The sequence below is a fragment of the Hetaerina americana genome, unplaced genomic scaffold (assembly GCF_022747635.1).
Source record: "Hetaerina americana unplaced genomic scaffold, ioHetAmer1.1.p SCAF_5, whole genome shotgun sequence".
Lineage (NCBI taxonomy): Eukaryota > Metazoa > Arthropoda > Insecta > Odonata > Calopterygidae > Hetaerina > Hetaerina americana.
Genome location: NW_027287095.1, coordinates 65,123,454 through 65,151,298, shown reverse-complemented (window position 1 = coordinate 65,151,298; position 27,845 = coordinate 65,123,454). Strand labels below are relative to the sequence as shown.

The 27,845-nt window shown below is 33.1% G+C and overlaps 1 protein-coding gene across 4 annotated transcripts in view; it reads right to left on the bottom strand.

The window, feature by feature from the left end:
- Window positions 1–1,513: 1,513 nt before the first annotated feature.
- Window positions 1,514–27,845, bottom strand: part of LOC139693944 (uncharacterized) — a 108,936-nt gene continuing 82,604 nt past the window's right edge. For 3 of the 4 annotated variants that reach the window (XM_071592294.1, XM_071592292.1, XM_071592295.1), the window contains 6 exons: window positions 26,090–26,110; window positions 15,206–15,359; window positions 12,948–13,098; window positions 11,153–11,393; window positions 7,901–9,729; window positions 1,514–3,762 (listed from right to left, as the gene is read on the bottom strand). In XM_071592294.1, coding sequence (XP_071448395.1) covers window positions 8,149–9,729; window positions 11,153–11,393; window positions 12,948–13,098; window positions 15,206–15,359; window positions 26,090–26,110 — 2,148 coding nt within the window. In that variant the 3' untranslated portion in view covers window positions 1,514–3,762; window positions 7,901–8,148. The remainder of the gene's footprint in view (window positions 3,763–7,900; window positions 9,730–11,152; window positions 11,394–12,947; window positions 13,099–15,205; window positions 15,360–26,089; window positions 26,111–27,845) is intronic. The other variant, XM_071592293.1, reaches the window with a different exon arrangement.

The following is a 27,845-nucleotide window of genomic DNA, read 5'->3' as shown; positions in this document are numbered from 1 at the left end:
TCCATTTGTATTATAACAAATATTTAAGCTTTTATATTTAATTTCTCAAATAAAATTACTAAATTATAGTAACATTTGATGTTGATATTAGTTATAGTGCATATTATAAAAGTTACATTTTGGGGACACTGGAAGTTTTTAATGAGAAATTAATAGCAAAAGTGTAATGAATGCATTATTTATATACATTACTTTGAAATAAACAAAAACTCTATGGGGTCCATAACTTGGGGAAAATTTCAAGGTAAATGCTGTATTTGCAAGTCACAGGATCACATAATGGTTTCAAATTTGATAGGATTTACCACAGTTTTCTGCACTAAAAAGCATGTGAAGTCCATTGACATTTGGTCAATAACTGCTCTTACCTTCAATTTATATAAAATTTCTAATGAAGTTGGATCAAAACAATTTTTTACTTTCACTCAGCTCAACTCAGAAATTTTATGAATAGTAATATAAAAAATGATGAGGAAGAAAATACAGAGTATATATAAATATATATATATATATATAAATATATATATATATATATATATATATATATATATATATATATATATATATATATATATATATATATATTTATATATATATATATAAATATATATATATAAATATATATATATATATATATATATATATATATATATATATATATATATATATATATATATATATAAATATATATAAATATATATATAAATATATATATATATATATATATATAAATATATATATATAAATATAACATAACACAAATAGAAAAGAATAGACACATATAAAAGAACACTTACACGGTAAATTGTTCGAGCTTTCGGCCCTCTCAGGGGCCTTCTTCAAGAGAGTCTCTCTTGAAGAAGGCCCCTGAGAGGGCCGAAAGCTCGAACAATTTACTGTGTAAGTGTTCTTTTATATGTGTCTATTCTTTTCTATTTGTGTTATGTTGTGTCAGCCCATTATTGTGCCGCTCGTATGAGTTTTTCCGGACAATCGTTATATATAAATATATATATATAAATATATATAAATATATATATATATATATATATATAAATATATATATATAAATATATATATATATATAAATATATATATATATATATATATATATATTTATATTTATATATATATATATATATATATATATATATATATATATTTATATATATATATATATATATATATATATATAAATATATATATATATATATATATAAATATATATATATATATATAAATATATATATAAATATATATATAAATATATATATATATATATATATATATATATATATATATATATATATATATATATATATATATATATATATATAAATATATATATATATATGGACTGCTGACCAGAGGGTCCCGGGTTCGATTCCCGGGCAAGGCACTCTGGGCACCTGCAGCTCCACCCAAGCTAAAGTGATTTTTCTGTTACCAGGTCTTCCTGGGAAACCATAACCGGCACAGGGAAAGGAACTGGCCCCCCTACCCTGATGTGTGAATTTTCACACGCCGTATAGGGCTTAGTACTGGGTGAACTCTACCATCACCTACTAAACCGACCTTCGGGTTAATTACTGTGCTTATGGTTTATTATATATATTATACATATTCTAAATGAAGTCATTTTGTTTCATTGAAAAATAATTTATTCAGTGCAAATTTCAAGAGCATAATGGAACAAAGTGAGGAGTAATTGTTAAAAGAGCTTTTAAAAATTTTAACCAACCTACTAGTGGCACACTGTTGCAAACAATAAAGAGAAACATTTTGAAATATAACTTACTAATATCCTATGGTCAATAGATCGCATAATTCTTCAGCAACACAAAAAAACTCCTAGGTAAAGGCTCTTATAAAAAAAATGTGGTTCAGATTCACTGTGCTCACTAGTGTGTAGTGAGCAAGTTAGCCATAAGTTACGATTTACATAATAGAGACAATTAGTACAATTCAACAAATATTATAAACAGCTTGGTCTCATTCAGAGTAGAATTACAACATAAAATGATTAACTCTTGAGGCCATGTGAACTCCATTGTTTATTAGCTAATAGATGCATAGTTTGCACACAGAGCACCAAATTCTATTAAAAAAATCTACTTCCATTATTAAGGACACAATACTTAAAACACTTCACAAGAGTTCGCTCTTTTGAGTATTGAATGCATCGCATGAGAAGCAGCCAATGTAAATGTACACTTAACCTGAGTAAATTTCTTTCTACCAAGTCAATGTAGAATTTTGGCAAAAATAAAAAGTCCGCTCAATGGCATTTAATTTGTGTCAGATCTGATTAATATTAACAGATACAGTACACATGGCCAAAAAGATTTCCATATCTATCAAAACACTCCAATATATTTCCAAGCCAGATGAATATCAACAGATTTTAGGTTGTATATAATACTCCCAAACATGAACACAACATCATTATGAATACATGACAAAAAGATTCACATACCCTCCATAGTTAACACCATTAAACTAACGATAAGCTCTGGTCATTAAGCATGCAAAACTTTTTATCACAATGATAATTCTATACAATACTATAGCCTAAGGAAGAGGATATGTGCAATGCGCAACAGCCACAAAAGGTGAGCCTGTAATTTTTAACAAATCATTACAAACTTGCCTTTTTTTTGGCTAACTGAAGCAAATTATGACACTGGCTCATAATGGTTAAAAAAAATGTTATCTTTCACTACAAATCAAATTAAATCTAAAACGTTCCAAGATTTTGTAAAAATCAAGGAAAATGAGATCATTTTTCATGTGGAGGGACAAATACACATGAAACATACGCATAAAAAATCTTAAACAATAATCACAACGATGCTACTCATCTATATTACTTACCACTCTATTGTTAATGAACAAACAAAAAAATTTAAAGCATGGTAACTTATCACAAAAGAATAATTCACCAAGAGGGAACTAAATAGCAATAAAAATATTGGTCAAAGTCTCTCCAAAACAATCTTGCAATCACGCAGGCTGTGTACTATGGCAAAATAAAAATACTCTGCTTAATTAATAGAAATAAAACCACCAAGGCACCACTCTGAACAAGATGATCTTCATGCTCATTGTGTAATGTTAAATGAGTGTGAACACCGATTCGCCAAGCATGTAAATATTAATTGAGCAATATTTTACACAATTTTTCAGTCTCCAAATCTCACATATTTGGGCATTACTCCACCCTAGTGGTGGGCACAGTGCTCCTGAAGAAGGATCTGGCTTATCGTGCCTATTTGAATGGTAAACCGTGTGGCCCAGAGATATTGTCAAAGAGACACAGAAATTTCATTTCTTGGCATAAGATGGGTCCCATTACAAAGAACCCATTTAGTCTTTTTTTTGTCATGAGAAGCAGTCAAAGAGGACTGGAAATCATATAAAGTCCTACCTGGCTGTGTGCTCTGCACAAACACATCCAAAAAGAATTTTGGCATCACTATCAACAATTTTTTTGCAAATTGTTCGGAAGCTCAACAAAGAGGGCATGCATATAAGATTAAGCACAGAAGGAATATACATCCTTGGAGAAAAGTAATCAAAACAAAGTCAAAAAGCCCTCTATTTATCCATGAAATCATTAAACACTTCATTGGCACTAATCATTCATTGCTTACTGCTGATTGATGCTCATTCTTTCCATGGTTTGAAGCTTTCACAAAAACAACATTACTGTTTTTTCTTGCTTGTCTTTTTGCTTCGAGGTATTGTTGCATAGCTGGTGGCCTAAAATAAAAAAAAATAACATTTAGTACAATTCCATACATACTTGCATTCATCAAAATAAAACCTTTTCAAATAATGTATGAATCCTTTTTCCCATTTAACCCAAATTTTAAATATATAAAACCCAAAACCATTGCTTTTAGAACGAGAGCAAAAATTAAATTATCTCCAAGTACACACTTCAACAAGATTTATGAGAAAATATTGAATGAATATAGAAAAATGCAATGAATAATGCATCATTCACAAGTAGAGCTGTTCTCATTGCAAAATACCTTTTTAAACATTTTTCCAAAACACAAAAGGTTCTACTCTTAAAAACTGCAATATATAGTCCTATTTGCCAAATAAATTATTAATGGTTTTCATGCAGCTATTCATCAGCGTTAAGAGTGAAAGTGAGTGAGACTTGTATATTATAAATGACACCTTGAAGTAGTAACAACAATTAACACAAGTTAAAAAAACAAGTCATACTTCTTGACGAATATTAAATACTTCGAGAGGCAATGTGCAATTGATAATTCACAGCATAATTTGTAGAGGGTTGAAAACTTTTCAGTGTAGGAAAAGGCACACTTCAGAGTTTCATAGATACAAATTTTATGACTGATCACTCAGAAGGAAAACTATGGGAACACATGTATGCATACATAAATGTAGTAAATCCTAAATAATTGATTTACTTATAAAAAACTGCATGAACAGAATTTTACCAAGGACATTTTATTTCTACAGGGTACAATTTTAGTTAATCCTATATGAGTTTGTTCGTAGGCTCTTACTTATGAGGATTTGCCATACATGTACACAAGAAACTTCACAGGAAATGAAGGTCATGGTATGATCACTTGCAAATTAGGACAGTAATAAATATTTCAATTAAATCTAGACTTTCTTCTCAGCCATTCAATCAACAACAATATTATTATAATTTATCCAAAAGGTTAGTAGTGTCAGTAGTGGTAATAATCTAGGAAGAAATAAAGATTAATAAACTAAATATGAGTTTTTAAGCAATGGTTAGTGGCAAAAACACACCTGACGTAACATCTCATTCATTAATAAAACTATTTTTAACTCCTATTGCTGTCTATGCTACCATTGGAAGTCATCATTGAGCTATCAAAAACTTGGTGAAAATTTCAAATCTTAATTTTTGCAATGAAAAGTATGTATTTTACTAGTGGCAATATTTCTTAGGGGAGGCAACTGACAGCTAAGTTCATTTGCACCATTTGGGATGAATGGGAAAGGAGAGAAACCTGGCGTCGGCATTAACCTCCTCTTAAAGAAAGGTGTTAAGGGGTCTGCACTTTAACATAACGAAGTTCTCTCCACAAAGCACCTCAAGTATGGATTGGGATACCACTGAAAAATATGTGCATTCTCGAGGATTTGCACTAGGGCAAAGTCAGTAAGTAAGTCACTGTACCATCCCAATCCCAATGTATTTACCAGTCGTCTTTTATTTTTTCATTTGGTTAGCTATCACCAAAAGGGAAAGCTACATAGGCAATCATTAATTTGATAAATAATACACTTTTATCACTGGCTCTTTTTAAGTTATCACAGGAAAAACCTAGTGTACAAGGCCGGTCCCAAAGTAGTATGACATATTTTTTCCCAGATAGACAGACAGATGGGTGGTGGTTTCCCTGGGGAGTCTCAGGAAAGGCTGGAGGCCAGCGGCAGTTGGCTCTGAGCCTTTGCTGAGCATGAATCATTCATTAGCAAAACCTCTACAATGTGACCTCGTTGCGCTCTATCATAAACTGGTTATTGGAACAGTGCTACGCCATCAAACTTTGCTTGAAACTGGGAAAAACCTAGTGTACAAGGCCGGTCCCAAAGTAGTATGACTATGACAGGTAAGAGAATGATGACATGCTTAAGGCAGCTTATGGTGATAATGCCATGGGTAGATCGGGTGTTTTTGAGCTGCACAAGTTGTTCCGGGAGGGTAGAGAAGATGATACAAGAGTGAAGGCTTTGTGGGAAAGGGATTGCAGATTAAGTGTAGGCATGGTTTCTGATGAACTTGGCATCCATAAAAGTGATGTGCATTGACTTGTGAGTGAAAACATATGAGAAAGGTATGTGCAAAGTTGGTGCCGCGAGTGCTCCCCGATGAACAAAAGGAAACTCGCACGCCGATCTACTGAGAGCTTCTGGACCATGTGAGACCACCCTACAGCCCTGACATTGTCCTATCAGACTTCTTCCTTTTCCCCTGCTTCAAATCTGAAAGGACATCACCATGGCTCAGTGTAAGCATTAAAATAGACAGTGATAAGGGAGCTTAGCAGCATTCCGGGTGCCACCTTCCAGAGGGCATACGAGCCATGGAAAACCCTCTGGCAGCGGTGTGTGGATGCACAAGGGTGTTACTTTGAAGGCTTTTGAGTGACTATATCAATTCTGGCAATAAATTTTTTTAATCGACTTAGTCCTACTACTTTTGGACAGACCCTGCAGGCTCCTGTCAGTGTAATGACATTGCCATCACCATAATGGTTTACTTTCAGTTGGGGGAGTGAAGGGAATCAAGGAATAATGTAATTAATAAATTGATGAATAATTTTGACAGGCCCTCATTATGGCAACACAATTAACACAAGGAAATTTTCGAAGGAGTAGAGCATATGTACATTCTCAGGGAAAATATTATTCTTTATCAAGAGGAACCTAATTAAAAAGGATAGAAAGTAATGAAAATGTATGCAACTGACAACAACTTTGCATTCATTATTTAAAACAGTTTCAGCAATTCAACACTTATAAAATATCACCAAGCATTACATTGGAAAGAAATCATCTAATTAGCACTACAACCTAAGATTCAGCTACACATAGAAAAAGGAATAAAACACCTATCTTCTCTTGAGAAAGGAAGTGAAAAATAATCTTTATGCTTTCTTCAAGAATTATTGCGGAATAATTTATCCAATTTAATTTTTTTAAGGCTTCCAAACAATGATGCTGATGAATTCAGGATTTCATTTACATATAATTTGTATAGAAACAGCAGTTTTGCCACCAAGTGTTTTGTTCACATAAACTATTTTGCCAGCAAAACTGATGTTTTTATTACAATTATACCCAAATGAAAACCTCAACAGAAAATTGCTAATTGATTTATCACTAACAAGCATTAATGGCCATTTAAAATACATTCTTTCTCCATACAACCTATGGCCATTGAGTATAAATTCAAATCATAAGATAATATTATGCGTTGTAGATGTGTTTTTGGCAATGGCATTTATTACAAATAATTGAAATTATTTGAAATAAGCATTTTAGTATTGTGCAAAAAAGTTATATTTACTTTACTTACATTACCAAAAAAGGTTTATTTTAATCCATGGCTAACATTATTCACTAGTTCAAACAATTGCATCCAAAGGCATACATGTATTTTCCTGGTTGGCTTTGGTATGTAATTCATCATTTTTACACTCTTCACAAATTTGCGATAAGCTTCTCTTATTAAAAAACTGCATATGAATCCCTATGGAGTCAATTGCATGCAACTAAACCTCAGGCTAGTTCATCAGTATTTCAAATTTCATTATATCTACCATAACTCTCTGCTCAGAGCTAATGATTATGCATCAACTTGAGAAAATACAAGTAGCAAGTTCCTCAAATTGCTCATTTCTTTCTGGTCCAGCTTTTGCATTTAATATGCAACAAATTCCTTTCGGCCTCTTTCGAAAGTCCTACCAAGTACCTCAGAAATACAGGTGAAAATGGTTATATTCTAGAGTAAAATTCAGGATTAATGAAAACAGCAAGCAACAAAATTCAATCACGAGACAGCTTTTCACATCACGCGATTCCATCCAAAACAAAATAAGCCAAATAAGGATTGATACAAACCCAATTAGAAAACTGGCAACAATTCCTTATTTTTTTACATAACCAAAGGGATTACAGCTTGCACCTGATTTAAAACAATAAATTGTATTACATTTGGTTAGTTATGAAACTGCTATAAAGCAATGTAAACAAACTCATGGCACTCACAAACACATCACTGTCAGATAACTATTAGGAAAGGAGTTGAGGGAGATAGTAACGCACTTAGAAACACATTAAATAGATGCATTATATCCAGTTAAAGCCTACATACCAATATTTTTGGCCACATTCTCTTGAACAATGGAGTAAACAACTGCGGAATGACTGCCAAGGAAGACAGACAGAATGGGTAGAGGACCAAAATTGTGATATGGAATCACTAAGGCCAAAAGATTCAATAGCTAACGGCAAAAAATTACACAAACATCCAGCAACATTGCCTAACCATAAAAACTCACAACAGCTCATTACTGACAGCGACCCTTATCATGACAATGCTATGGGCCTAGAAATAGTCTCTCACATCTTGCGATTTGCTCCATAACGAGTTGGTGAGTGGGATAATCGATGAACTGGGAATTGGCTCCCTTGTTTTACTCCCTTAACAGCTGCACTGCCTCCACCTGACACCAGCACATTCTTCTCTTCCTCACCCATTTTGACTTTTTCATTTCGACTGGCTCCACTTCCCTTTGCATCAGTTACGGATTTCTTTTCCTCCTTCCCATCTGATATAGTTTCAGGGCTTGAAGTTGCCATGGACAAACCACCATGCCAAAATGGAAAAATGGATGTGAGGGATCCTAGATGAGGACTACCTGTCATTTTCAGGAATCGAGGAAATCCTGAGCTCTCAGCACCCTTGTCAGCTTTGCCCTTGGACAAACTTCGAGAGAGGAGCTTACTCTTGCGACTGGGCTTTGGCGAAGCATGAGGAGAAGGCATGGAAGAGAGCCGTGACCAAGGAGCATTATTCACTGCCATGAAAACTTCCGATTTCACAGGTGCATTGCTGGCAGATGCCACACTGACATCTGGGAGGGAGCGGACTATACCAGGTTTCAAGACCAATCGGGCACGAACACTCTTCCCAGTTTCCGCACACTTCTCCTCAGATTCCACAGAACTTCCAAGAGTGGAACTCTCCTGCTGAGGAGGTCTTGGTGCAGGAGGCTTGTGGTAGCGACCTCCACGAACATCAGAACCTTGCTCCTCCTTTAAGATATTGTCAGGATTACTAGAGACATTTTCTGCTAGTACACTTTCAGCACTGACTGGTGATATAATTTCATTCTTAATGGGCACTTCCGAAGTTTTTGAGGAGTCAAAAACTTCTGAAGAGTCGATTGCTGTGGAGTCATCAGCCAAGTTCTTTTTTTCTTCTGAACAAGTCCCTTTTTCTGCAGCATCATGGTTATTTGTGGGCAAAGTGCTGCCTGAGTCAACAAAATTCAATGAGCCATGATTTTCTTCCTTGGTCTCCCCGATGGCAAGTGTTTCAGATATGCTGGATAAAGCTATAGAGGAGCTCTGCTTTAAATGTGATTCATCACCTGGTAGCTTTTCAGAAGAAATTTCACCCACTGGTCTTACTGTATCTCTCTTTAGTGAAACAGAATCTAGTGGATACTCAGTCAATGTCTTTGAACTGCTTTCATCATCGGAAGGACATGAAGGGCAACTATCACTAGTCTTATTGTCCTCAGGAATTTCAGAATTTTCATAAGCAGCTGTGTGAGTTACTTTGGCAATCCTTGTATCTTCAGATTTGTTTACCTGACTTGAAATTTGTACAGGTGACACATCACTGGTGGGATTAAAGACCTCATGAGGCTGTGATTCTTTAACCTTCTCAACTTCTGTTTTTTGTTGCTCGACTGAACCACCAGAGTCACGCTGAAATATGCTAGAGTCTAAATCAACGTCTACATCATGGACTAAATCAGTAGAACAAATAATTGATTCAACAGTTACTCTGGGATGATGAGTTGGGAATGTATTTGGGTCATTAACAAAAATAGTTCTGTCGAGGTATGGAGAAATTTCGTCGGGTGGATCACTCCAGAAGTCTTCCTCTTCACTGCTGCTAACTTCCACATCCTTATAACATACCAAAGTGGGTAACAATCAAAGAGAAAAAAAGAGAAAAGACAGATTGGTAGAAGTCAGAGAATAACTGATTCATTCAATGCAAGGGGGAAAGCAACTATTCAATTTACTTGAAAACATAAGAAAGGCTAATGAAAAAGACAATGCATCAAATTTTGCACACTACTTATGGTAAAATATTTTTATTCCACTGCTTTAAAATTGATCCATAACTTTTGAATGAGAATTTACCAAAATTCAGAAAAATTAAAACTCATGAAAATCAGAATAATTCTAAGGTTTAATCATTACCAATATTTTAATCTAATTGGGTGTCTCTTACATATTACACAAAATTCTTTTTTTTTCAACTTAATATTTAAAAATAGAGAAAATGTGTTCTTTTATCGAATCATTGAAATTAATTGGAAAGCTACACCAAGCTACTTTAAATAACAAAGGTAAAAACAGAGAGAAAAGAATGAAAAGAGAATACACTGAGATAAATAATCTAAAATATTTTGTGTTGTACATTTGTAAAGGCCTTCAACAAAACAACCAGGGTGTATTCGGAAGAATAAAAAAAATACAAAAGATTTCTTTACAGCTCTAAAAAAAATAAGTAGTTCACACACAAATACACTTCAAATGGTCTTATTTCTTCTTTTCTGGGACCATAAAAATTAATATCATAATAATAATTTTTTAATAAAAAAACAACATGTGCTCTTCTTACTGAATGGAATTACTTGCTATAAAAATAATACCCTAATTAATTACCCATACTTTCAAGCAAACTGCTATAACTTATTTCTTGTGTGCGCCCTACTGTAATGAGGTTTCATCTTATATGCAATTAAATACTGTAGATAAAAATTAAAGCATATTCAAAATTTAACAACAAACTACATTGCTATCTTTTTATAAATATGGTCATGTGTAATATGCTCAATTGTTTGAGTAGTATTACCACTTTAATGATTCCTCCATGAGAAGTTTGCAGATTTCCTTGTGTGTAATGTGAGTCACATCTTTCCCCAAATGTTTTCTCTTAGTTTGACGTCACTCATTTTGGGTGATAAAGAATTTTTTGGATTCAGAAAATCAGGCCATCATTTCCTATTGTGGTTCATTTTTTTTGGGTTGGAAGCAAAGTATGCTAATGGCACTTGGCACCTTTGACTACCACCTGTCTTTTTTAAAAAAAATAACTCTTGGAGTTCATGAAGATGTTGAGCTCATTGATAACTAAGAGTGAAATAGTCAATTCTAAATTTTTTTTCCCTTGGATACATTTTAAAGACAATGTCACTGACACTGAAAATGAGATTTGGAACTAAATACCTATTAAGTAAAGATAAATATCTGGAAATGGCTGAAACCATTGTAAAATTAACCATAATTTACATTTTAAATACTTTAGAGCAAAACTTACTTCACCCTGAGCAGCTTTCTTGGCAGCTGTGGTTGTGGTAGATGCAGCACTCGTGCGAGGTAATGCTCCCTTTGTTCTCGTGGTTCGAGTAGAGCCCACGGATGCAGTTCGCACCAAAGGACCCTCGGATACTGGTAGAGAACCAGACTCCTCTATGGTTTGGTCAGTGTCCATTTCGGAGGCATCTTCATAGAAGTGGTTGCCACTCATGTAGCTAACATCCTCTGATGAGCGGATGTGACTAAAGCATAAGCATGAAATGTAAAAACATATCAGTATAATAACATGGTACTGAAATAGCAGAATTAATTGCTTGTGAGCATATTCTGCACCTTAAATTTTGAATTCTCTTGGATTTACTAAGGACTTATTAAACTAAAAATGTATAAGACCAAATACGATATCATACTGATCAATTGTAAGATGGTGAGCCTATTTACCTCCTTGATGTACTCCCAATGTTATTATATATATAGATGATCTTTTGGGCTATATTCCTATTCCCACATCCACAGGTTGGTGGGAAAAAATATGTGAATTGAAAATAAATTATGAGGATGATATTCACATTAGTTGTAAGACCAGTAGTGTGAACCCATTTCTCGAAGCTACAAGTCGATTCATAAGTCATCTGAAAACTCTTAATGTACTACATATAAAAATTTCAAATTTGAATTTCCATGACGTATTAGAGAAACAAGCGCTGCACAATAAATTACAATTGGCAGGCTCTGGGCAGGAAATTTACAAGGCCTTATAAACTGCCTAGTAGTTAAGAGAAATAGGCCATCATGCAGGTAGGCAATGGCAAAAAAACCACAACTATAGCAGGACCAACTTTGGTGACATCAATAGCATGCACAATGATGAAGCATAACTCAAAAGATGAATCCAATGAAATTCCAAAAATTCAGAAGAAAAATTTCGAAAAAATGGGTATTCAAACTTCCCAGATTTTTCATTTGCCATTTATTTTAGACCTACTTCCCACATAGTTGAGTGACAAAATGCACAAGGGAGTCCCATCTTCCTAGATATTTATTCACGTCCTTAAGCATTGGAGGTAAAAAGCCATCAGTGATTTACCAAAAGGTAAGCAGAGATCAACCATTAGAACACAAGTAAAATTTTCAATGACCCTTGCTTTAAGTCCTAAAAATTAACTTGGTTGAATGATTAATCACATTTAGCACCAGATAATATTTTACTGCTTTCAAAATAACCTTTGAGTGAATATGTATATCACAATGCACTTTAGGCCCCGCCATCAATTAACTAACGAATACAATTATTTTTGGCATCCAGAAAAAACCATATATTAGGTGAAGGCAACAGATATTCTTAAAGAACCCATTAAGCATTATCCACAGAACAATCTAGTAGCTATGGACGTCAGATAAATAACTTCCATTAAATGCAGAGATGCAAGGAAGCCGTATTTATCTACATGTATATTTTTATGTATTTTGTTCCAGCAAACAATCCTTTCCTCTCTACGGAAATCATATAACCCTTAGACACCTGTGCCCAAGGATAATTTTCTGCTTACAATCTACTTCTACCATGAGGAAGATATAAAGAGAGAGCAAGAAATTTATGGTAAAAACATTTAGCAACATTTGCCATGAAGTATCTTGAGAAAAGACATCCACCCCACCCCATCATAACAAGTGTAGGCAGGCAGTACCAAGGCATGCTGAATGGCTTCCCCAAATTCCATTTTGAACAGTTTAGCCTGAGAAACCCATCCAATCAACACCAACCCACAGAGAAATCAAAAGTATCAATTACCAACCTCAGGGGTACACTGGGCTCTCTGGATCTGGATGAGCCTCTCCTTTGCCTCACTTCTAGGTCAACCTCAGGGAAGTACATCTCCATCCGCGCTGAACCAGAAGCAGAACGTCGAGGACTGTAACCTCGTGCCCGGTTGGATGGTCTTGAGCCTACATCACAGGAAAACAAAATTATTATGTATTCACAAATTCAATGAATCCTATAAAAGCAATCTTCAAAATAAGTGAAACATTAGTGAAATTAAACAAAATTAGGTGCAGTGAAATATGCCCATACTGCTTGCTGGAAACCGGTTTCTAGCCATCAGTGTAGGTCAACATTATGAGCTATTAATCAACAAAATGCTCTAGTTGAAAGTATCATCAAATACAACCAGTTTGCATACCCAAATTCTAATGCAATTAGATATACACTAATTTATAACCACCTTTCCGAGCAGTTTAGTAGCTATAGCCATTCTTCAGAATCAGCATCTGCAACCACTTTTGAGTAACAAGTAGGTGGCTAATGAGTATATTGAATGGATTCTACCATTAAAAAAAATCTCTTGGTAACAATGGACCAAATATAAAGGACTTACTTGAAATCATATTTATGCTTTTTATGCTTTCATTCCCATTTCAAGAGACTTCATTTTTTGTCGTATCCATATTGTGTAGCATCAATTTTTCCAATAAGAGCTCTTCTTTGATACTAACTTATTGCTTAAACACAATAGCATGTACATACTATTAAAATGTGTAAAACATTTTACAAGCATCATTTATTCAAGTGCCGAGGCAATAATGGAGAGATGCATTCCTGACAAAAAATTGCCACAAATGTTAAAAACTATTAATAAAGGCAGTAAGTTGGAATGCAGGCCATAAAACCATCTTTGAGGTCAAACAATTTGTTTCCATTCTACCATTTCTATTTCCTTCCTGTATTCCCTCAATGGCTTTACACTGACATAAGCTATCCATGTCTTGCCTCATTGCAAAAGGGATATGGCATGGAAAGTTTGGCTTTTTGGTAAATATTTTGAGAAATTACCGATTTCGGTTCATGCCATCAATTTTATTTTATGATGACCCCTACAGAACACACACCTACTGAGATTTGCTCTAATTAACCAATGAATCTACCACATCATTTCATTTTGGCATATTGCATTCAAATCTCCTAGAAAAAGTAATATATTTGATGGTATTTACAAAATACAGTATTATTGTTCAAAAAATAATTCACACTTTATACGTGGAGGTTTGAAATCCATGACTTGACGTTCAATACTGAATTTTATTTTCACCCCAGATAGTCAGTACTACCAATTTTGACTACCACTATATTTATTTCATTACTTACTAATATATAATATTTATTTTCTTTGGAGGAATATTGGGATGGTAATTATTTAGCTCATCGCTATTATGTGATGTGAATATCAGGTTGTTTGCTCATGTGATGTTGAAAGAGGTGCAGGTGAGATATCGACCAAACTTGATCCTATTTTGCCACAATTGATCATAACAAAACTTTGCGGAACTAAAAAGGGACTATCCCTTAAGTTGGTGGAATTTAATGCTTTTTTACACTGTTAACATTTTTTCTTGTGCTTACCCGAATGAAATGAGGGAGCATCTTAAATGCTGTCAAATATGGTAATCGGCTTTACTTGCACATTTCTGCACATAATTCTTCATTCTACTTACATCATTTGGAGACCTCATTTTGATGAACTATAGACTCACAGATTAATTACAATGATCCATGCATATCATATGAAGTCTAAACAACAACAAAAAAATGATATTTTATATGGTTACCCATTAATTAGTTACCTAAAACAATATTTATGATTGCAATGGAGAAAACAAATGAAACAAATAAATTACTGCATGAATGTATTTTCAAAATGAAATATATTACCTCAAATCTAAAAATTCCCAGCAAATAATGTGAAATTCCACAATGTTTCCTTTATGACACAAATTCTTTCAACTGTATCTCATTCTTCATGCAAGTTAACTTGTAAAACCTTTGGGCTATTTCTAAGGAATTCACAAGACACTTTCTCAGATAAACTTTACAAGAAATATTTCAGTAATATTTACTGATCCCCCATGACACATTTGACTTATCTCAAGTTTTAAAGAAAATAACCTAGTGTCCAAATACCCTTACTTCCATGTTTTGCTATACATCTAATGTCACCCAACCCTTTATATTCTAATTCAGGCAAGCAAGACTATGAGTAATGTCAAATTTACATACCATCCACCCTGTCAGCTCTTCTGTTCCCTCTATATTCCAGCCCATCAACGTCCTTGCCATTGCGATTGACATCTCCAACTGGTTCACCCTCTCCTTCTGTTAGATCACTTAGGCTGTAGCTCTTCCTCAGTTGATTCACAAGACCTCCACCTCCCTTCAATTTCAACCAAGGATAAGCAGTAAAAATTTAAATAACACTTGACATTATCAATTTTTACACCTCACTAAAAAAGTGAATAAACTATTTGCTAGACCTCTGTATTCTGAAAAACCTGTGATCCCAATTTCTCAAAGCTACAAGTCAGTTAATGACTCCAAGTTTGCACATTCAGAGTCTAGATAATTGTAATAAACAGTGTAGCACTTACTTTTTACCTCCATTACACATTAGGGGAATTTGAAAGTTTTATATTACTATTGAGACAATTTACAGAGGACTTGTAACTCGTCTTCTAGCTTTGAGAAATAGACCTTTGATCTTGATCAGGGGTTCATTTTAAAAAGCTGAAATTCTACTCTCAAGTTCTTGCAGATTGGTTGTTTGGAGTTATCTATTGGCACTCAATCTAAAATGGCTTCCATCATTTCCTTTGCAGAGCATGAGACTGAAGAAGAATCATATTACATTAACAACTGTTAGTATACTGGTAAGTTGAACTGTAGTTTTCAAAAATAAGTCCTAGAATAATGAAATAACATTTTCTAACATTAATTAACATTAATTATAAGTAGTAATCTTCACTGATGATTTTTTTAAAAGAAACATTTTACTGTTTAAGTTCCTTGCAAAATTCAACACTTTGTTAGCAAATTTCTGCTTTTATTCAAGAATGATTTTTTCATTTTAAATTAGTTTGTCTACATGGTCCAAAATTAACAAGGAATGAATGGGTACATTTAGCCAAACCAAGCACTCGAGAAGTGGTATGAGGCCTGAATTAACTATCAAGAGAGTAGTGAATAACTTTTATCCTTAAATCCTCACATTTTTTTCAGTATACTAAAGAAGAAAATCTACCAAGAAAAAAATAGGATGTTTGTAAGACATTGTATCATATAAAAAATTGGTGTTAGACACAATTAAACCTTAATTTTTATGTCAATAAAAATTTCGGGATACTAAGAAAGAGTCAGAGGAGCAAGAGTTACATTTAAGGTATATGGATGTAAGACAAACATTCACAAGATTTAAAATTTAAAAAAACTTGGGCATAGGTTACATAAGTCAGTTAGAACAAGTACTATCCAACATATTTTAGATGGGTCTGTCAGGAAAGGAAAATGGAGAGTTTTCAAAATAAACTTCCAAAAACAGCTTGGTTTGAATATTAATAATAAGGAAAGGGGGAGGAGTTTTTGGGTAATGCTAAAATAAGGGGTATTAAAACACATTTAATATCTTTTCAGACCAATTCAGGTGTAACATGAGGCAAGTATGACATCTTTTATGGATAATTCCCAAAATATTAATTAAGTTACATCATGGGATAGGTAAAGTCTAATGATTGCAGATCCATATGACCTTTCAAACGGGCTGCAATTTTTTCCCAGGAATATTGAAAGTGAAGATCTGGTGGGCAGTGTATGTGAAAATTAATTTAAATATTCATAGCTTGAGCCATTCCATTACCAACAGTTCTATCTTATCTCAAAAAGAGAATTTATTTTATCTGAATAGTGTGAAAACAAGAAGCGGATTTATTACACATATATCCTACACTTACAAAATGAAAGCCTTGAATCAGCATAGGTCATTTTAATTAGAATAATTTGATATTTTGTAAGTATCCAACCCTTTCATGCATTTACTACAGATATGCTACCATAAATCATACAAACAGCTAGTAAACACAAAATCTAGACACTATGTAGTTTATTCAAACATCTATTTCTAAAAATTTAAGTGTTTGTAAAGAATTGGGAAGAAAGGAAAGAAACTTGTAGAACTAGCTAAAATACCTCATGAAATTCAGAAAATAGAATTAATGATGATAATTACAAATTAATAATGTCCATGCAACTGTAATTCTTTCTTTGAAATCAGATAACCATATCCTCTCGCAGTGGAAAAACATTTTTATTTTTCATCAGGAAATATCCAATGATAAAAAACTCCATAAATATGCTTTAGGTACATCAACTCCTGACTTACATGTGTAAAAACAATTGATTTACCATATAGTACATATATCCATATATTCTACCTTCCCTAAATATGTCAAAATTTCATTGATTCATTCTTGTTTAATTATTTCTCAACAGTAGGTTTGATTTTTCCTTGACCTCTTCACAACTATCTCACATTTTTTTAATTGAATGCCAATATTTACCTATAAATGAAACTTTTCTTTCAATATATTTTCAGGTGCCCAATTGCTTTCTTACCTTAGTCTGTCACTTGATTCTCCAACAACCCTCACAAATCCCTGCCTTCTCTTTCCTGCCTTCTTACACAACATTTCTTTAAGCCATTAAGTTTTCTATCAACCTACATTAACACCTACACCCCTATCCATTTCCTCCAATTTTCAACACTTTTATTTTGTTCATGAGGTTGCATTTCATTTATTTAAACCTTCCCTTCTAATCAATACTCATCTATATAACTCCTATTTTCCACTTCAATCATGGCAGGATGCTTATCCTATAATGGTATTAGGTGTTTATTCCCATTTTGAAATTTTAAAAATACATTTTTATTTCTTTTACAAAGCTCCTTAGACAATTTGGAAGCACACCATTTTTTCAAAGGAGGGTGAGAATGGGGTTAGAATATAGGCCAAGAATTAAAATTTTAATATCCCTATGTGGTATAGAAGGTACCCATCTATGCTTGTGGCAAATTTTAACATAGGTGTGCATTGGTTTCGATATAAGAGTAAACAAATAAATTTTCAAATTAGTGCATTCAAAAGAATTATAGATATGCAGCAACCTGCACTACACCATCCAGAAGTTCCCCAATCAGATGCCTCAGGAGCAAAAAGCACAGAAAAGTATATTCTGAGTGTATTATGGGTTGCTGGATTTGTTAGTGGTTATATATTGAATATTCATTTCCCAATGAGTGAATATAAAACCAATTGGTCGTTGACAAGAATTAAATCTATGTCCAGTAATATTTTTAAAACCTACAAAATAATGAATAATCTTATCCTATATAAGTTGTGGGCTTAAATGTCTACCACATATTAAGGAACCTGAATACAAAGAATGGCTGCAAGCACACACAAGGTCACTCATCAGTTTCACAGGAAATCAGCATTTCTGCCAGAGCATGGCAATAAATAACCTTAGTGACCTGAGCAAATCTAATTATTTAATGAATCAATAATCAATTTTACACATTTTAAAACTTTATTTTTGTTCACTATTATTTCTACTTGTACATGCAATCGTGATATTCTGTATAAAATTCAATAGGCTAATTGCAAGGTTTTTCCAAGCTCATTTCCTGCTCCTATTCCAATCCTGGTGACATTTTTCTCTTGATTAACACCTCTCATGTATCATGAACACAATATTAAACAGTGGTGATGCTGATTGGTAACTCAAGGAAAGGAAATGCATATGGCTAATATAATGATAAAAATAATGTTTACCTCAAAACGCACTCTGGATCCTCAAGCATTAGAGAAGCCAAATGCCAATATACAGTGAAGAGATTTTACAGAGTTAATAAACCTTCAAAATTCTTCTTTGTTTTCAGGATCATTTGTGTGATTCAAACATGTATGGAAACTAAACAGATATTTCTTTCTTGACCTCAATATTTTAAAGAGGAAAATATATATTTTAGAGGAAACGTGTAATATGGACCTTAATTTTGCCTGGGTGAAATAAAATGACTTTCCTACTTTAAAAATTAATTCATGCTAGAAACTCTAAATGTTTCAGTAGTCCAGCGTTTTCTTACTAAACTAATCATAAAAGGATGGTGATGTAATTCTCATTCACTTCCATAGCCTAAGAATTTCAGTCTAATCATGTTTTCACATGCTCTGATTTTCTAGGAATCGAAGCCCAGTTATGGTTTCATTTTATTTAACTTCAATGTAAAATCAATTTACCCAACACACCTACTTTCATCATGTTATTCATTATTTCAAATAGGCTTTTCAATTAAAAATATTCAATACATGGTATCTTATTCAAGTAATGCTAAGTTTGCACTCATAGTTTTTATTTTCTCTTCCCTTGCTCTTATAACTCTCATTTCCAAAGAATTTTAATCTGGTCCATACTGGTGAATACTGGATGAATTCTACTAAAACTTGAATTTTCAAAATACAAGTAATTACAAGGTTTTGTGGCCTGTCCATACTTTAAATGTCAAAAATGGTGATTTGTTATCCCTGCCATACTTACTACATCAAAGTAAACAGTGTGTGCTGGTTAGACCATTAGGTCATACATGAATAAGCACAAACAGACTTATTGAGTATTTAAATGACCAAATTTTTGGCAAGGCATCAGTTTTTCACACTTCCACAATAAAAGTATCAACATTTTCAGATTCATAGGATACTAATAAATAATACTGACAAACTGATAGGTTAAAATCCTAGCTTCTACATGAATAATCATTTAAATAATGAACATTCATTTTCATTATATAATGATACAAGGGTGGTCCCATAAGTACCCCACCTGACCTAGAGACGGCGATAGTTGCTTGAAAAATGTCACAGTGTTGGAAAGTACGCATTCTATAATGCATATGTTTGAAGTTTGAAGACCCCACGTTGTTTAGTATTTGTTTGGCAGCCATCAATAGTGAACGTTTCCAGTCAATTTGTGAAAAGGGAGAATATTGGTCATCTTTATGTGATACAATACTTTTATTTAAAAGGCCTCAGCCCAAGCAATATAAAAGCTGAACTGGGTGCTACTCTAGATGAGCCTCCTCCTTCATTTACAAGAGTAAAATATTGGGTAGCAGAGTTTAAACGAGGCCGTATGAGCTGTCAAAACAAGCATCACATTGGTCGACCAAATGAGGAGACAACTCCAGAAACGGTGAAGAAAATCCACCAAGTGAAACTGGATGATTGTCGACTCAAAGTGCATGAGCTAGCAGACATAGTAGGCATTTCAAAAAGTGTGGTACATTGCATATTAACTGAAAATTTGGACATGATAAAGCTGTGTGCAAGATGGGTATTGCATTTGCTAACACTCGAGCAAAACCAGTGTCATGAAGATGTTTCAATCAAGTGTTTAGCTAAGTTTCACAGTAAAAAATCAGAAGAAATTTTTGCCCCATTTCATAACCATGGATGAAACATGGGTCCATTACTTCACACCCGAGACAATCAAAATCGTGGATTCCAAAGGGAGGACTAGCTCCAAAGAAGGCAAAGACCATTTCATCTCCAGGTAAGGTCATGGCATCTGTGTGGGATAACTTTCATTGACTATCTTGAAAAAGGAAAAACTATCAATGGCGAGTATTATGTATTATGCAAACTTATTGCAACATTTGAGTGAAGAAATCAAGCAGAAGCGGCCGCATTTGGCTAAGAAGAAAGTGTTGATTCATCAAAAAAATGCACCAGCTCACGAATCCATTATTGCACCGGCCAAAATTCATGAATTCAAGTTTGAATTGCTACCTAATGCATCCTATTTGCCAGACTCTGTTCACAAACTTGAAAAAATGGCTCAGTGATCAAAGATTTTCCAACCGTGAAGAAGTGACGTCGGCAGTTAATGGCTATTTTGAGGAGCAAGAATTCTTATCATAAAACGGGTATCAAACTCATTGAACATCGCTGGGGAAAGTGTTTAGCTGACATGAAATTATGTTGAAAAATAAATGTATTTTTTTCCAAAATGTTTGTTTTTTCTTTGTTGGGTCGGGCACTTCTGGGACAACCCTCGTACCCATTAAATGTAAATTCTTACGGGGGCAAATCTTCATAAACAATGATATCAAAAGAAAAATAAATTCCAAATCTCAAACTCACGCCATCCCTCAGTTAAAATCAAGACAAAAATCATTTTATCATTGTTACATTTTATTTTATCAATAATTTTAGTTTCTTAAAATTGCTCTTCAAATTACTTTCCAATAACACTGACAAAGGCAGCGTCAGGATATAAGTACAGACAAATACATATTATAAACAATGTCAATGGCCTAATGTTTAGTGTGCTCTCAGGTCTTCTCTGGATTTAATAGAGGCTTGATGAGACTTCAGTATTTAAAACCTAAAACCAGTGCCTATTGATGGCCTACCTTGATAAAAAATAATTTCTCCCCATCAGTTTGCCATTCTTATTTATTTTACAGCCCATTATCATGAAAATTCATGATACAAATTTTCAGGTTTGAAGATTTACAATTTTATTTTAACCAAAATGCTTCTCTCCGACATTTTTATTGCATTAATCACCGCTTGCTGTCGCATTTGGTCCTTAATATGTCAATATTTAAACAGCCAATTTATTCAAATTGCATGCACATCCAATTAAGTTTTATTTAATAGAAATCATCAGTTTCTGCATAACATCCTCCTCCACAAGATTCTAAAGGGTCCTGCAAGATGAGGACTTTAAGTGGCCATTCCAGATAACAAAAACTTTTGCCTCCCAAACTTTTAGTTTCAAATATTTGTATCAGCGGTCAAACAAATATTATGTACATATTAAAAGAGTCTGTAATTTTGCACAGACTTTATTTCACAGTACAACGTATTTTACGGACTTGCAGCATCATCAGGCACAAGTGACACACACAGCTGTTGAATATATACCCATCAGTATATTATATTACCAACTCTTTTAATATGGGCATCAAGCAATTCCATGAAGTGAAGCCTGAAAGTGCAAAGTATATAAATATGTGTACTTTAAACTACGTTTTGATTTTGGAATTTCTTATTTTTCTGAGTACTTGCAAACTAAGTCATACCTTGCAACCTAATCATTGACAATAATGAAATAATTACATGATTATTTGAATGGGCCAATGAATGGGCACTAACACAATATCATGTTGGCATGAAATTTAGAACATGATCCACACATCTAAATAGTGAATTTTACATAAAATTTTTTCACCTCATTTTGTGAATTCGTAATATTTCAGTAGTCAGGGATGGCTCAAATAGAAGAAAGTGTATATTTACATGCAGATCCATTTTCTAAGCTTCATTGAATATTTTTACAATAGTTGAAAAAAACAGGACGGCCAATTTTTTTTCCCATGAGCTACAGGTGAAAATAAAACATGAATTTAAGAGTGATATCCCTGCAATGGATTCACCCAAATCAACAAATTAAGATTTTAGGAAGATTCTCTAAAACCATAAATGTCCCAAAGTATGTATGCACACATAAATAAAGAGAGACCATTTGAAAGGAATAATTTTTTTTAAGGGCATGGTTAAAAATTAATTATAAGACTTAAAATTAGAGTGATAAGAGAATTCACAAGCATACTAGAAAAGAAGATAAACTTAAAAAATCCAAAGAAGCTGCATCATATCTCCTGATGTTTCTGTATAGCCATCATGACATATGTGAATAACTACTAAGAGTAAAAAGTGAATATGATAAAGCCTTAGCAATGGTAACAGCAACTGAGTGCATGGTTAAGTGAGGCAAGTCAGAGGAAGGAATTAGAATAACTTTTATATTAAGATCATAAAATTAATGTTTTTTAAAACTTCCATTATTTATATCCTCCACATTTTGTTCCGCATGAATGGAAGAGGCATTCAGATAGGAGTGAATGGAATTACCAGCCACCATCAGCATAATGTTAATTACCACAAGCCTTTCTACTAACATTTGACCAATGTTAGTAAAATTAAGTAGCTTAGTCAGCAAAAACATTCGGCATTGATCAAGTTGTAATGTGCCCGTTTGATATTGATCCACTAAAATCTGACCTCTGTGGAAGTACAAAAAATTCTGCCGTATTTTTGCCAATCCTTAAAGCTCAGTGATGTTTATTTTTTATTTATTATATTACCAATATGCATAATTTGTTCATACAGTTTCACATACTCAATGTAATATCAATTACAGAACTATAAATTTTATGGATAAAAATAATAACATTTGAAAAGGTGAAGCTTCTGACTCAAGATTCGACATTCTTCTCTTTGAAGAAATTCTATTTCTTTTACTTGTCGGCTAAAATGAATTTAATTAAGATTAAAAACAAATTCTAAAATTGTATTCTGCCACTGCTATCACTTTCAATGTAGAAATAGAATATAATATAAAGTAAATCAAGTGATCAATCAACAATTGATAGTCAACTCATTTTGAAAATATTGAGATTAAACCTCCAATATTTCCCCATAAATGAATTATCTAGACATGTTCCAACATACATATAAGATGTCCCAATGAAAAATATGGAGTGTGCTTACTTCAAGGCGATTTAGTCCTTTCACAGGAGGCTCCAATTCTTTTTTTCATTTATAAGGAGAATTTTGTAAGATTGCACAAATAGCAGAGTGATCTATATATTCTATATACTAGATAATCACTAAGGATGATTGATCTTTGTTACATATCTTATACAAAGCTAACTCCCTTCAATCAAATTCCAAAATAAGGAGCTATTATTAAAACAAAATTTTATAGATTTGGATCTTTATGTAATTCATTCCTTCCATCTAAGGTCTTTCAGTGTGTATGATTTAAGCCAAAACCTTACCAGCAAAATGTTCAAATGTTCATTGTACTCCTTCAAGATAGACTGCTTAACTTTACGCAACCTTCCCTCATCAAATGAAAATTCATAAAACATAATAATGGTACAAAAATATAAATGATTACTGAATACATCCAGAAACTTTTCAGGCAAGTAAAGTAAAATTCTTCCCTCTATCAAAAAAATGCATTACATACTTAATTATTTAATTAATTTGATACATTAGCAAACATGCAAATAAACAGAATTTGTTCTATTTAAACAGTTAACCATCATCCTATTACATTTATGAAATTATAACAAAGCATTTATACAGTTACTAATATGATGCATATTCATGCCTTAAAAATTTTAAGTGAATAATCACAATCGCCAAACATTTCTAATAATAGTGATTATAACTATTCTTTGCCCATTATGTACCATAATGCTTAAATGAAATACTATTTGCATAATATGTATATGCTTTATTTCTGGTCGTTTTCATATCACTGAAATTCACTACTTCTTTTATAAAAAAACACTGCCTTTGACTTAGAAATATCACAACAAAGTGGAAATAACACTTCATACAAGAAATTCGGAAAACTAGCATTAAAAACAAAAATAATCACATAATAATAATTATATAAAGAAAATATTGGAGGCAAGAAAATGCCAACTACAGTTTAATTTCCTTTGAATGGTTTCTACAGCGTCTCTTGAACCACACATTTAACAATTTCCTACAAACACAATTTGGATAACAGCAGTTCAGAGCAATTTCTAAAACTGTCATGAACATCTAGTCACTCACGAGAACTTCATTCTTAAAAGCTTTTGCACAAAGTATGCAATTCAAATTAATGAAAGACAAAACCTTTTGTAGGAAATAAAAAACAACATATAAATAAGCAAAAATACACAAAATTTCACATGAGCCATAAAAAACATATCAAACAACACTAATAACTAAATACACTACAGAGCAATTTAAATGAAAAAAATTGTCATTGAAGATATAAGTAAGTACACAACAAAATTTAAGCAGGCCATCAAAATATAAATACACATAATGAAATGCTCCAAAATTTTTCAAATCATTACATTCATGAAAATATCACTCTAGATTGAGAGTATGAGGCACGCAACACTAATTCATTTATTTAGGCTGTCTAACCAAAAAATTTTACACTTTGATTTATATTTTAAGTCCTTATGATGCGGCATTCTTCTTGCTCCTAGTGCCATAGTGATATTTCTCCAAAACTTCATCCTCATTACCAGCAAGTGTGCTGAGGTGAGTCCCCAAAGCCACATCATTAGGAGGAATGGTAGGCAGGAGAGAGGTGAAGGAGGGGGATGGACTGGCAGAAGGTCCAGGTGAGAGGTCCTTGGATGACTCTGTAGAGCTCTAGGCAATAATGGTTTGAGGATTGAGCATGGCTGAGTCATTACAGAGTGGGTACTCATGGCAAAGAGGATGAATGGAAGGTGGGAATGACAGATTACAGAGAGAGAGACATGAGAGATGTGGGTTTATTGGGTGGCAGTGTTGCTTTGTGGATTTGCCATCTGAAGAAGAAGAGCCACCAATGGCCAAGTGCAGAAAGCAAAAACAAATCGCAGATGTTAATGTGAGCAAAACAAATATGTTTAGAAAGTAAAATAATAGATTATAGTACAAAAATAAGTTAAAACACTATAATAAAAGGATTTCAACAAAAGTACACTTAGTGTGATCAGTGTAACAGTTAGTTGTGCCCTTAGTTAAAATCCAATGGAAAGTCAATAATCACCATGAAAGAAATAGGCCACTATGAAAAGGAGTAATCTACAAGAGTCAATTTGATTTTAAACTATTGAAATTAGGATGGCACTCTTACAATACCACAATAAAGGTTTTTAAAAGGATTACACCCTGAGCATCTAAACTGGAAGAACTTATATTACTAAGAATTTTGACGATTTTCACATACAGCTGTACATAACCTCATGATTTTTAGTGCACATAAGTTAAGCCAAAGAGATGAGGCCAGTGATACATTTTAGTCATGCTTCTAATTCATCCCTAGAAGAGAGTTTAAAAAAATGAAGAAAATCATTCAAATAACCGTTATGCAACTTCAAAGGAAAAAATTCATTTAGCAGAAGCATAAAAATTACAGCTACAAAAAGCAGGGAGACAACATGTAAGAAGCTTTAGATGAAGCATTTGTTAGTCATCTTACCTTGTAAGCCACTTCCACACTCTGGTATGAAAAAAGAGAAAAGCAAAAAGAGAAGCAAGCTTTCCAATGAGATTGATTTATTGTGGCTATAATTAAATGAATATGTTCATCTCACAAGTTAAACACTAGTTAAATACAACCAAATATCATTGAGAGTCACAAAACTGAGTTCCTAATACCCTTAGTGCTCACTAATAAAACATATTAAGAGGATTAAGGTTGGCTTAAACACAGACTGCACTGAGAAATCCAACTCGCAGAAGAGAGATTCTGGTAAAACACACTCAATTTCAAATGAAGCACACACACAACACAAAAGCTGAACTAATTAAAAAATATTGTACACCAAGGTCATCATGCTTTTCCTCTAAATTATAGAATCAATAAAAAGGAAACAAGAAATGTCATGTTTAATTCCAATAAAAGTAAAAAATAATTGACCAAGTACAACCTAAATTATTGATATTTCTTGAAAACAGAAAATAATCAATTAAGTCAACTCTTAAAATATGAATAAACACTTATAGATGAAATGCTATGAAGGCACAAAAACCTGACAGTGAATTTTGCTCTTCAATAAGTTTCTTTAATCTGACAGTATCCTACACAAACATACCTAGGTTGATACTTTATAGTTTTGCGTGTTAAATGCAACACAGAAAACAAAAATGAAGCATTTAAATGCCTCTTTAATCATATTGTCAAACCCATGTATGTACATTATTTGAGGACAGAAACAGCAGTTTGTAACCACAACTACATTTATGTCATGCATTTATCTTATATAATTACCTACAAATGAAAATTAATAAAGACGCCATTGGATTATCAAAGTTTAGTGGAAGAAAAATGAGTTCATGAGAGTAAACTCAGTTCAGCAATTTGGCCTTCAAATTCTTATCATTTGCTCCGACGTAAATTATTACTTTTGAATCGCATTAGAGTTTACAGATTATCAGGTTTAGAGTGTATGAAAATTTTCACTGAGCATAAAAAAAGCCAGAGATGCATGCATAACAATACAATGGTATTAATAATAAAAAATATAAATACATCAACGATAAAACACTTACTGTTAAAACACATTAAGAATTAGTATTCAAAATGTCTACGGTCAACAAATGGCAGGAAACAAAGAAGGATTATTCAACATACAATTATATCATTTGAAATTTAATTTAGCTTCAAATAATGGATAGTTTTTAAATTTTTAGAATGTGCCTAAACTACGGTACTTGAGGGAAATGGGTATAATGAATTGAGGTTTTCAACCTGATGAAAATGCCATCACATCAGAATTCTTATTTTAGAATTACAAATAGGAGAAGGCTTTTGAGTTAACTCCTTAAATGGGTGAATGCTTTCACTTCATCAGTTTTGGCTGGACTTGAACAGCTATCCATCAAGCAGGTACAAATCCCTCATTTGGGATTTCAAATATGATTTGATCTAATTGTCCCACATTTATGATAACTTAATCCTTCATTCTTACATGTATTTTTAACGTCACGAGGAGAAATCATAATCAGCAAGGTGGCCACTCAATCAAAGACTGAAAATGCATGGTTATTACAGGTTTTTCATGGTCAAAAATCAACATTTTGAAGTCTTGTCAAGTATTTTTTCCAAGGCATTTGAAATTATAAGATTTTGTTCATATGTAAATGCCTGGTGGGGGAAAGTTTTGGGATTTTGAGCACAACGGTTTTAGCCTAGTTGCGTGCACTGATGAGCACTTGAAACCAATGTTTCCTCA